Source organism: Ruditapes philippinarum, unplaced genomic scaffold (genome assembly GCF_026571515.1).
Source record: "Ruditapes philippinarum isolate M1 unplaced genomic scaffold, ASM2657151v2 ctg4073_1_1_1_1, whole genome shotgun sequence".
In the NCBI taxonomy this organism is placed as follows: domain Eukaryota; kingdom Metazoa; phylum Mollusca; class Bivalvia; order Venerida; family Veneridae; genus Ruditapes; species Ruditapes philippinarum.
In genome coordinates, this window is record NW_026854141.1 from 89444 (window position 1) to 102554 (window position 13111).

The 13111-nt window shown below is 32.0% G+C and overlaps 1 protein-coding gene across 1 annotated transcript in view; it reads left to right on the forward strand.

Moving 5' to 3' along the window:
- LOC132739087 (myotubularin-related protein 3-like) overlaps positions 1 to 7874 on the forward strand; it is a 43223-nt gene extending 35349 nt beyond the window's left edge. The window contains exons 9-13 of the mRNA XM_060726738.1: positions 854 to 965; positions 1721 to 1916; positions 2262 to 2447; positions 4363 to 4530; positions 6885 to 7874. Coding sequence (XP_060582721.1) covers positions 854 to 965; positions 1721 to 1916; positions 2262 to 2447; positions 4363 to 4530; positions 6885 to 7874 — 1652 coding nt within the window. The remainder of the gene's footprint in view (positions 1 to 853; positions 966 to 1720; positions 1917 to 2261; positions 2448 to 4362; positions 4531 to 6884) is intronic.
- The last annotated feature ends 5237 nt before the right edge of the window (positions 7875 to 13111 follow it).

The window sequence follows — 13111 nt, forward strand, 5'->3', positions numbered from 1 at the left end:
TACATCAAAGCATGACATTGAAGCAGCTCCTAGTAAATCAAATTTAATTTATCTCGAAGTAAAATGCCCAGTCTGTTAAAATTGCAGATACATGTACCTAGAGTCAACTGTTGTTGTAAGTCACTGACTGTTTCCTTGAGTCTGTTCATTAGAGATACATGTAATAGAAATTGCAATATCTTTCTTGCTTTGTAGTAATGAAAAAAACCTGTTTTCAATCCACAATAAATATAAGTATTGGAACCAAAATTGTTCATAAAATAAAAAAAATAAAGATTTATAAGAACACTGAGGTGAAGTATTTGGCAATTTTTTTACAGCTGCTGAAAAAGTTAAAACTATTAACAACTAAAATCCAAAGAATCTACAATAAAAAGTGAAACAGGTTAAGTCTTACTGTCTATTACACATGTGGATTAAGATATAGGAAATGTAGGTTATAAATGATACAGTTTTTGTAGAATATCTTCACTGGATGTTAATATTATGATTGACAATGATTGAGCTCTTTTATGATTGTGCTCTATTATGGTTGTGATTTATTATGAGTGTATTATGATTAGGGCTCTGTTATGATTGGGCTGTAGTGCTCTTTTATGATTCTGCTCTACTTGTATTGTACACTGGTGTTCTATTATGATTGTGATCTACAACTCTATATGATTGTGCTCTATTAAGATTGTGCTCTATTTAAAATGTGCTCTATTACATGTATTATGATTGTGCTCTATTATGATTGTGCTCTATTGTGATTGTGTTCTATGATGATTGTGCTCTTTTATGATTGGGCTATTTTACAATTGTGCTCTATTATGATTGTGCTCTATTGATTTGTGAATGTGCTCTATTTCAGAATATTACCAAAGTTGTGAGGTACAGTTTATGAACCTCGCCAATATCCATGCTGTACGGAAAAGTTTTTTTACCCTGAGAAGTCATTGTAATTCTGCTGTTGACCAGGCTAGGTAAGATGTTTTATTGAAATCTTCTGTGTTTAGTTGAAGCAAAAAGAACTCTGCAGTGATTTAAGCTTAGAAGATTATGTAAAAGCTTGTTTACCGTATCTGATTTCCTTTTCTCAGATATCCGGGATGAGTCATAGAAGTTAACAAAGATTTTTTTTTTCAATTTTTAAGCAGTATATGTTAATGAAAATTTTATGTAATATTTAGATTTCTCAAAAAGTATGTAATCAAAGGCCTTTGTATATGACTAAGATCATTATTTGCCAATTCCTTATAATTTGTTTAAAAATTCTAGTGTGTATGATATTTGAGTCATAGCTTTTTAAAAATGTCCAAAGAATCCATTGGATTTAGCATATTTATTTAAGCTTGATTGCGAAACAAGATCTTGCAACTTACACTAATTACTTTCAAGTCCTCTTCCTGGAACCAACCAGTACTGGTGTCATATGAAAAAACATAGTCTTGACCCGAGTAGAACTTGAAATCATGATCTCTGGGTTGAGAGGCAGACACCTTAACCACTAGGCCACTGCTCCCAATGAATCCATTGACTACAAGTGGGCTGTAGCTATGATAAAAACAAGCTGACGGAAGGTTGGTGGTTCTACTTGGGTGCCCACTTGTGACTGAAATGATGCACAGACCATTGAAAGAGCTCCTGATTTGCAAACTGGAAATATTTTTTATTACAACTGTCCTGGATGTTAATATTTTTCTGTTGTTTAACCTCCTTGGTCTCTATTCATTTCCAGCTGGCTGTCAGGACTGGAAAACACAAAATGGCTGCATAATTTAGCCAGTCTCCTGAAGGTTGCAAGCCTGGTGGTGAATGTTAATGAAAAGGAAGGGAGACCAGTCTTAGTGCATTGTTCTGATGGTTGGGATAGGACACCTCAGATTATCTCCCTTGCAGAGCTGATGTTAGATCCATATTACCGCACTGTAGAGGTAATTTAGCTTTCCTGACATGAAATTATAGTTATTTTTAGCATTGTAACTTTTTGTGATAAGATGATAATGTTAAAGGTCATAGCATTTAAATTGATTAGATCATATTTGTAATGTCTGTTTTGTTACACCTTATATGTATGTTTTGTAGAAAACACCAAATAAACTTATAAGTATAACCTCTGACCATGCAGGAGAATGTCATATTGCTTCGTCACATGTAACGATTAAAGACCGCTCATAGCAGGGTTCCAACCAAGGGAAGTCTGATTTAAAAAAAAATTTCTTAATAACTCATTTGTACTTTACTTGTAAATTAATACATCATTTGAAACTTTCATACAGGGATTCCAAGTATTGGTTGAAAGAGAATGGCTACACTTTGGCCACAAGTTTGCTGATCGCTGTGGTAACGGTCTTCACTGTGAGGACCCTAATGAGAGATGTCCAGTGTTCTTACAATGGCTGGAATGTGTCTATCAACTTCTTGTGCAATTTCCTTGCCAGTTTGAGTTCACTGAAGCATTTCTAGTGAGTACTTTTTACTTACTTTTTAGCTCACCTGTCACAAAGTGACAGGGTGAGCTTTTGTGATCGCTTTTCGTCCGGCGTCCGTCCGTAGCCTGTCCGTCGTCCGTAAACTTTTACTTTAAATGACATCTCCTCATAAACCACTAAGCCAATTTCATCCAAACTTCACAGGAATGTTCCTTTGGTGGTCACCTTTGAAAATTGTTCAAAGAATTTAATTTCATGCAGAACTCTGGTTGCCATGGCAACCAAAAGAAAAAACTTTAAATATCTTTTTCTAAAAAAACCCAAGAGCTAGAGCTTAGATATTTGGTATGAAACATCTTCTAGTGAGTGTCTACCAAGTTTGTTCAAATAAAAGCTCTGGGGTCAAAATTGGCCCCGCCCCAGGGGGTCATTGATTTTCCCTATATGCATATAGTAAAAACTTTAAAAATCTTCTTTTAAAGAACCCAAAGAGCTAGAGCTAAGATATTAAGCACGAAGCATCTTCTAGTGAGTGTCTACCAAGTTTGTTCAAATAAAAGCCCTGGGGTCAAAATTGGCCCCGCCCCAGGGGGTCATTGATTTTCCCTATATGCATATAGTAAAAACTTTAAAAATCTTCTTTTAAAGAACCCAAAGAGCTAGAGCTAAGATATTTAGCATGAAACATCTTCTAATGGGTGTCTACCAAGTTTGTTCAAATAAAAGCCCTGGGGTCAAAATTGACCCCGCCCCGGGGGACATTGATTTTCCTTATATGTGTATAGCAAAAACTTAAAAATCTTCTTTGAAAAAACCTGAATAGCTAGAGTTTAGATATTAAGCATGAAACATTTTCTAGTAAGTGTCTACAAAGATTAAATAAATAATTAAATAAAAGCCCTTGGGTCAAAACTGCCCCTGCCCCAGGTGTGTCATTGTTTTTAACTATATGTGTAAAGAAAAAACTTGACCAGCTAGACCTTAGATGTTTAGCATGAAACATCTTCTAATGGGTGTCTACCAAGTTTGTTCAAATAAAAGCCCTGGGGTTTAAACTGGCCCCGCTCCAGGGGCCTATATACAGGTGAGCGACTTCAGGGCCATCATGGCCCTCTTGTTATTGCTCTGACAATGGATTATATTACACAATAGTTAGACTTACTCCAGAATTAAGAATATTTGGGGTTTTCCCAGCTAATCTGGGGGTACAGGCAAAGTTTTATAGTTACAACTTCAAAATTAACAGGTTGACTAATCTATTGCAACCGATAGTGCACAGTGAAGCTATAATGGTAAAAGTTTGTTTGTACCAGGGGATTAGCATGGAAAAACCCACATTTGCGGAGTTCCAGATAACATCTTAATATCAGACAGATCAGGTTTAATCTTGTTTAATCTGGTTTAAATTTTGCAGTCACATCAGTTGCTATATTGGAGTACACAATGAGATACTTTACAATTTATCTCAAATTCTTCATTTTATAAGCCAGAGTCTTCGTTATTTGACACAATATACCTCTGCATGACAGCTTTTTAATTCTTGTCTGGAAATTTAAACCATGCACCAAAATAACCCTGACTTATAAATATATATTTTCAAGATTCAGGAAATGTAAGCATTAATGTTTGTACTTTGGAGAGAGATAAGGGAGGACGATTATTATTGTGTTACAAACAAATCTTTGACATTAAATGCTTAATAAGTACTTATATTAAGTTAGATTAATACATATATGCTAAACAGTGGATAGGTTGAAGTAAACATTTCAAGTATTTTAGTACTTTATATAAATTCTGTTACTGTTATAAGATACATACTTTCCATTTGAAAAACTTGACAGTATTTATTCACATAGATAATGGTTTAAAAAAAACTAACCTGGAGAAAAAGGTTATAAAAAAAAACTAACCTCGTGATTTTTATTATTTTTTTTTTTTTGTTTTCCAGGTGAAATTGGTGCAACATACCTATTCCTGTTTATTTGGAACATTCCTATGTAACACAGTCCAGGATCGTATAGAATTAAAACTAGACCAGTCTACTGCCTCAGTCTGGAACCTACTCAGTGATAAAAACTTCCATAATCAACTGTATGCTCCATCTCCAGAACATGAGGTGAGTTTGACCACAAATTACCTATTTTTGTGCCCTCAATATTTGGGGGGGGGGGGGGGGGGGTGCATTTAGATTTACGAGGATTGTTCAAAAAGTAATAGGACTAAGCGTCATGCACCTTTATATTTAATTCAATTAATAATATTTTATATGTACAACGATCAAAAAATGTTTTCTTCAATTTAAGCATAAAATTATTGAATTATTGTGCTTAACGCGTGTTCCCTGTGTTATTGAATAACCATGGTAACACGCACCCGGCGCAGCACATAAGAAGTTAATGAAGCTTAGTTGAACTTTTATTTTATTCATTATTTATTTTCTTTTTTCCCCCAATTTATTCCACCAACACAATTAATTATATTTAAGTGACATTATGTCCAAATTTGACGACATTCAGACATGAAATGGCTAAATCATCAAGTTTTGAACAGCAGTGGTCATAACGTTAAATGTAGAAATTTGACATACATTAAAAAACTGAAAATGTGTGCGATCGTTAAACTTTGCCAACAAATTAACGATACTCCTTCAGATACATATGAAAACATAAAATAAACAATAGTACAATTAATCGGCTATCAGGATACTCGTTCTCAGCTTGCGCAAGCAATTCAAAAACTGCACATACGAGATCACAAACTGGAAAGGATGACAATGATAGCGGGAAATTGACAGGACGTTAGTGACGTCAAATGAAAAAACGCTACAAAATGATCGACGGTAAACAGTCCACGAAAAAGTAAACATCCCGGCATGTTTGATTTCTGCACTGGGTCTATTGATTCAGTTCTGCCCAAACGATTTGTTATAAACAAAATTCTATTCTATTTAATAGATATATGTGTTATCAATACATTAATGTAATAATGATTAACGGTAATAATTAATATTTTTCCCCGATTTTCTTTTAAAAATGATACGCTGCTCTTAGTAGGAAAATATACTTTTCAGTTGATAATATACAAATATGGACTTTTTAGCTGTTGAATATGATGTGATATGTACTGAAAAAATTAATATTGACCGAGGCGATAGCCGCGGTCAATATTAATTTTTTAGTACATATCACATCATATTCAACAGCTAAAAAGTACATATCTGTTTTATTATATAATTTATAAATAGCTTTTATATGGCTTATCACATCTGCCATTGAAAAAACGGTAACTAAAATAAACTAATTTGACTCTTATGTACACCCCACTCAACGTTTTTTTTCCAGAATAATAACAACAAACTTGGCGTGACGTCACGTCAAAGTCTCAACGCGTCTTCTAGGGATTTCCAGAAAATCTATTTTTAGAAGAAAAACTCTGAATATACTCTGAAAATCTATTTTTAGGAAAAAAAACAGTGAATATACTCTGATATTGACCTGTTATTTTTTACAAAAAGTTGCTTGTTAGCCAATCAGGGAAAGGCATTTCAAAGCTATTTATAGATTATATAATAACTATTTTTATTTTTACTTACATAATCATATTGTTTTAAGAACGTATGATGATATGTGTAAAATAATTGTATTAATTGCTTTTTCATTAACATCATAAGTTCATGCCTGTTTAATATGTATTGATTACTATAAGATACAAGAATACGCGAAAAAGCGGAGAGTGGCCGGCTATTGGGCTTTTTTTTTTCGAAGAGTGGAACGAGAATGTGGTCATTTTCTTTCTCGCTTCATCTCCACACATGAGGTCTGGTCAAAGTTACATGATTTAGATACCTAGAACACTAGGGAGAATTCTTTCAGAAGGGATGACGCTTGATAAATTTTTTTTTTATTTGACGACGTCATAAACGTCATTTATTGTGTTGTTAGCGTGCGCTGGATCGCGAACCCCTTGTCATTTGAAATTTTCACAGACTCGTTATTTTTAAACATATTTTATTGATTTCTTCACTGTATAAAGAGGATATGTTCCGATATTATTATTTTGTAATATTAAGCACGTAAATTAAAAAATGTGAACAGTAGAACTGCAGTCCTATTACTTTTTGAACAACCCTCGTACCCTTGTATGTCCGTCTGTTCTCATGTTGTGTTACACGTAGCTCAAGAAGTATTTGAGTATTTGACCTATAGTCATGAAACTTTACAGGATTGTTAGTCATCATGTGTAGTTGTGCACCTGGGTATTTGCGTGTTGATTTATTCAGTATTTGTAGAGTTATTGCCTCTTTCTTAGTAAAAGAATGAATAAATTTGCTTTTAAGTATATGATGAAAATATTTGAAAGTATTTACTTTAAAGTTAGTTGTGCTACCTTGCAATCAAGAAAACTGTTTATTTTAGGTAGACATTTCATATAACTTATTATATATACATGTATATATTTATTTGTTGCCAGGTTCTGTTTCCTGCTACACATGTTCAGAGTTTGAGGCTGTGGACTTCAGTTTATTTGTCCAACAACTCGTCATTTGCCAGTCCCGAAGAAACAACCAATCAGAATGGTCCTGTAGGGGATGGTACAGAAACGACGGGCTTACAGAAAACACGCTCTTGCGAAAACTTGCTTTTGAATAGCGACCTTACTTCTAGTCTAAGTCGGAGAAAAAGTGATCCGAACATTGCAATGGAACATTGTGAACAACAGACTCAGAAACTGTTGAAAGATGCAATGTCCGGGGATACAAGCTGTTCTAGTGAATCAGTTAAAAGTTCAGAGAATGATCGGTCCTTAAGTGAAAACGGTGATATCACAATGAAAAATTTAGATAGTCCAGTAGGAAATGGTGAAATTTCAATAGTTGAAAATGGATTTCATGATGAAGGTGTTGATAGTAAAGAACATGACAAGGTGGTAAATGGTGATAGTTTGGAAAATGGTGATAATGTGGAAAATGGTGATAATAAGGAAGATAGTGGTGAAGGGGTTGAAGCTAAAAATGGAAAGAGTGAAACTGAAAAATTGGAAGATACTTCTGAAGATGTTACTGCAAATGGTGTGGTTACCAATGGTAATGCTGAAAACCATCATGAAAATGGAATAAATGGTGTTGAAAATGAGTTGCTTTCTGATAATGAAAGTAAGGAAATTAAAGAAATCAGTACTGTGACAGACAATGATAAAGATGACTTGAAAAATGGCAATGGCATTCATGAAATGAATGGTCATACAGAAAATCCATGTGATAGAAATTATAGTCCTGATAGTTCAACTGAGGAAAGTAGTGAAAATTCTATTGAGACGATATCAGAAAGTGAAGATATTTCAGATAATCTAGGAAATGGTGCAAATAATGCCGTAACTAACGGACATTCCGTACATGAAGACGACAATTGTAAAAATGCCAAATTTATAAATGCATTAAATAGGAATAATAAGACTCTATAAATAGTATTTAAATTTTTGCTACGAAAATTAAAAACAAAGGAAATTCCCTAAGTGAAAAAGTAAAGGGTCCCCTTTCCTGGAAAGTTTCCCAACCCGGACACAGTAACAGAGGAATTAAAAGAATTTTGGGGATGTAATTTACACGCTAGTTGCCTCTCCCAAATTTACAAAAAAGGAAAGTTTTTTAAAGTAGCTCGTTTTCAAATCTTTTTTTGATAAAATTTAATAAAGAACAATAGAAAACACTGCAGTATTTTGCCTAGTTTCCCAAATGGGTCTAACGGTTTTCACGGGGTTTTGAAAAAGGTTTTTTTTGCTCCCAATAAAAGGCGTCCCCTTTTCCAACTAGTCTTTAAATCTGCGATGGGGTTTTGTCAAGGGAAAAATTTTGTTCGGAATTTTCCCAAAGGAAGGTTTTAAAAGGGGTGAACGTAGATACGAGTATGACTCCGCCCCTTCACACAACCCCAATTAGTCCTCAGTCACGCAATTCAACATGTCCACCTACTCCTGGCACTGGTGATGGAAAAGTAAGAATATATTTAGTATACTGTTACAGTCCCTGTATTAATTCAAGTTCTTTTTCCTAAATTAAACATTGATTAAAGACCATTTCTAAATGACTTTCTAAAAATTTTAGCCACAGTTTAGATAAAGTTTTATTTTATATTCTTTGAGTCTCTTTAATAGGTATTTAATTATATTGGAAATGATATTTTTCTGGTCACCAGAAAGCAAAACTAATTTCCTGCCATATTTGAATGCTTAACAGAAATATACTTTTGATTTGCTTTTGGTATGGTGTCTATTTTAATTGAGTAGCTAATTTTGACCACAGTTATTCGTTGGCTCAATAAATCATTTTATGTCCCACATTATAATTGTTAATGTTATTTTGATATATTTGATACAGTATTTGTTTTTCTGTTTGATAAAGAGAAAAAAACAAGAGAACTTTTTGTGAAGTTTTTTTTAAACTTTACATTTAACAATAATATATATTTATTTTTCAGTCCTTAGAGTCTGCAGTACCTAGACATGGTTTAAGTCGTCATCTAGATATTGACGGCCTTACAAAATTTAATGACCCGGTGCAAAGGGAAGTGAGCAATATGAAAGTAAAATACGAACAAGAAGATCGCCAGACTGGAAAATTTTTCATTTTTGGTCCCCACCTTTGGGGAAAACCCCCCGGGCTACCTTTCCCCAAAGGGAAAATTTCCCCCAAAAAACCCCCTTTCAAAGGGGGAAATTGGGGGTTTTCCCCAAACCCAAAAAATTTTAAAAACGGAAATGTTTAAAATATAAAAAGAGGATATTTTTTAAAACTTTTTTTTTATAAATTTCATGAAATTTTTTTTAAAAAACCCGGGGGGTATGAAAAAAAAAATATTTTTTTAAAGAGTGGCGGGGAAAAAACCCCCCGGGGTGGAAAAAAATGGTTTTAATTTTTCCAAAAAACCACAAAAATGAAAAAAAAATCCAAGTAAATTTTTAGAAAAAATTTACCCTTTTTTTTAAATTTTAAAACAAATTTTTCCCCCTTTTTTTTTACATTAAAATTTGAAAGACTTTCCCTTAAAAATTTTGTGTACAGGCAGAATTTAAAAGAAAGTAGTCCGGCAAGACACCAGTGAAAATACGGAAAATATGTTTCACTGCAGTGAAAAAATAAATTTTTACAGTGAAAAATACGGAAAATGAAAATACACATTTTATTTCATCAATATTTTCTCAATATTTCATTTGTAAGTATATAATAAACAAATGTATTCAGTGTACAATTTTAAGTAAGAAATAAAACAATAAATAACTACTAAATAAGAATAGGTTGTCATTAAATGATCCTTTCTGCTATCATAAATTTAACCAATATTTATGTTGTTTAAGAAATACATATGCCACATTTACATCAAACAGCAATTTTAAAAATTTTTTTAAAACCTTTTTTTAGATTTTAAAAATTTTGAAAAAGAATCTAGCAAAAAAATTAAAAGAAAATTTAAACCCCTTTCCTTTTTTTTTTTGGCCCCGTTTTTTTGGGGTTGTTTAAAAAAATTCCCAAGTTTTTTTGATTTAAAATTCCCTCTTTTTTTAGTTTAAATTTTGGGGGGGTTTTTTTTAATGTTAAAAAAGTAAAAATTTAAAGGGGTTTTAAAGCTCCCGTTTTTAAATTTAAAAAAAAAAAATTATAAACTTTTTAAAAAAATTAATTAAAACCCGGGAAACACCTGGAAAAATGTTTTTTCTTTAATCAAAAACAAAAGCACAAAAAGTAAAAGCTTTTCCTCCCGAAAAGCCCAAACTGGGGGGCCAAATGGTTAAACCCAGAAAAAAAATTTTTTCACGGGGCCCGGGGGAACCCGAATTTCCCCTGGGCCCCCCACAAAAGGGGGCTGGGGGTGTGAAAAAATTGGGGGGGTTCTCCATGCTGGGGAAAAAAAGGAAAGCATTCCAAAATGCGGTAAAAAAAGTTTTTTTTGTACCTTTAGGAGAAGGTTTAAAGGGTTTTTTTTAAGGGAACAGGGAAAATTGGGTTTAAATTTTAACTCCCAAAGGGGCCCCTTTTTTAGTGGGAAAATCAAACACTTTTTTTGACTTTTTAAAAATTCCCTTTTTTCCCCCAATCCCTTTTTTTATTTCAAACCCCCTTAAAACGTGCTTTAAATTTGTTAAAAATTTTTAAAAATTTAATTTGGGCCCCGGGTTTTTATTCTTTTTACCTGTTCCCGGTTTTTTAAAATTTTTAAAAAGATTTAAAACAAAAATCCCCAAAATTTTGATTAAAGGTTTGAGAAATAGAAAACATAAAAAAAAATGTTTTTTAAAATTTGGGAAAATTGAAAATTTTTTAAAATAGGGTCAAATTTGAAAATTTAAAATCTGGGTTTATAAAAATGCAAAAATTGGGGCCCCAAAAATTTTTTTAAAAAGGTTTTCCCTGGATGTGGGTGTTTTTTTTCAAAATACCCAAAAAAATTTTAAGGGTTTTTTTTGGAAAAATTTTTTTTTTTTTTTTGAGGAGAAAGGGCCTTTGAAAAACAAAAAAAAGTTTAAAAACGTGCTTTTTTCCCCCAAAAAGTGTTGTTTTAAATCCCCCTTTTTTTATTTCCCCCCTAAAATTAAATGCAGGGTTGGGGGCGGTCCCAACCCCCTTTAAAAAAATTAAAAATTTTTAAAAAAAGGGGAAAAAAAGATTTTAATTCAAAACTTTTAAAAATAGTTAAAACGATAAAAATTTTTTTTTTTTCTTTACAAAAATTGGAAATTTTAAAAAAATTTTAAAAAGTTTAAAATTTCCAAAAAAATTGGTTTAAAAATTTTTCCTTTTCCAACAAAAATTTCTTTTTAAAAGGAAAAGATTCCCCGGGTTTTCCCCCATTTAAAAATGATCAAACAAATGGAGAGTTTTGGGCAAAGGGGTTTGGGGGGTTTTTTTACCAAAATTTTCCCCAAAGCCCCTTTTTTACCAAAATTCCCCCTTTAAAAGAAATGGACAACCCGGAAAAAGGGGAACTTAGGGCCCCCCTTGGGGTTTTCCCCTTTGGGGGGCATCCCCAAATTAAAAAATATTAAAAAACCTTACCACGTTTTTGGTTTTTTTTAAAAAGGATAAAGGCATAAAAACCCCTTTTACCATTTTCCCCGTTTTTCAAAATCTTAAAAAAAGAAAATGGGTATGGAAAAAAAATAGAATTAAAATTTACCCCCCGGATCGCATCCCAAAATTTGGCCCCCTATACAATTTCCCAAATTTTTGGTTTTTTTTTTTTAAAAAGAAAAAACAGCTTTTTTTTTTTGGGGGCTTGGGAAAAATTTTTTTTTTTTTTAAAAATTGGGTACCCAAAATTTGAATTTAAAAAAAATAAAAAACCAAAATTTTTTTAGGGGCGGTTTAAAAGAAAAAGGGGGTTTTTCCATAAACAAAAAAAATGGGGGAGAAAAGGAAAATTGGGTTTTTTTTTAAATTTAATTTTGGGGTCCCCCCTTTTTTTTTTTGGGAAATTTTGGAAAAAACCCTTTTTCTTTTTTTAGAGGAGGCCCAAATTTTTAAAGTTGGTTTTTTTTTTCTTCATCATGCAGGGGAAATTGGGGGTGGTATTTGGGGGAAAAAAATTGCTAATTTTTTAGAACCAAAAATTTTTTTCTTAGTTTTTTAATTGTTTTTTTTAAAATTTTAAACCCTTTTATATTTAAAAAAATGGGGGAAATCCTTTTTTTTTGGAAAAAATTCCCGGGTGTTAAAAAAAAAAAAGGGAAAAGATATATATGTTTTTATTTACTTTAAAAACTAAAAGGAAAAATTTTATACAAAATATTAAAAAAACCCAAATGCTTTTTTTTAAAAATTTTGGCCCCAAGGGATTTTTAAAATTTAAGAATTTTTTTAAACCAAAAAATTTTTTGAAAAAGTTTAAAAATTTTTTTTTTTGAAAAATAAAATCAAAAAACATTTAAAAGGACCAAAACCCCAGTTTAAAAATTCCAAAAAAATTTTTAAATCTGGGAATTAAACAAATAAAAATTTTTTAAAACCCCATGGGAAATTAAAAGCATGAAATTAAAACATTGGAAACCAAAATTTTCAAATTGGGACTCAAAAAAAAAGAAAAAATTTGGTTTCCCTGGTTTGGGCCCTAATAAATTGAAAAATGTTATTTTTACATTTAAGGGAAAAAAATTTTTTGCTTTTGTGAAAAGGTTTTGGGCCCCCCCCATAGAATTTTTTTAATGTTTGTTTTTTTTTAGATAAAAGGGGCCCCTGGGTTTTTTCCCCTCCTTTTTTTTAAAAATCTTTTTATCTGGGAAAAACTTTGGGGGGTATAATCCATTACTAATAGATCAGAAACAGAAAATTTTTTTTTTTTTTCATACAAAATTTTCCCCCAAACCCCCCCTTAAAAAGTTTGCCCCTTTTTTAGAAATTTTCCCCCCGTTCATCAAATTGTTTTGTAAACTGGGATTGCTAAAATAAAAAACAACAAATTTAATTTAAATTTTCCCCCCAAAAAAAGGAAAATTTTAAATTTTTAATTTCCCAAAAATTTTCCATTTTTTTCCCTTTTTCCCCCCAAAATTTTTTTTAGAGGGGGAAAAAAAAGTTTTTATGTTTTTTTTTAAAATTTGGGTTTTAATGGTTTTTTTCTTTTGTAAAAATTTTTGCCATAGGGCCCGACCCAAAGGGATCCCCCTTTTGTTTTTTTCTGTTTTCCCCCAACAAACCTTTTTTTCCCAAA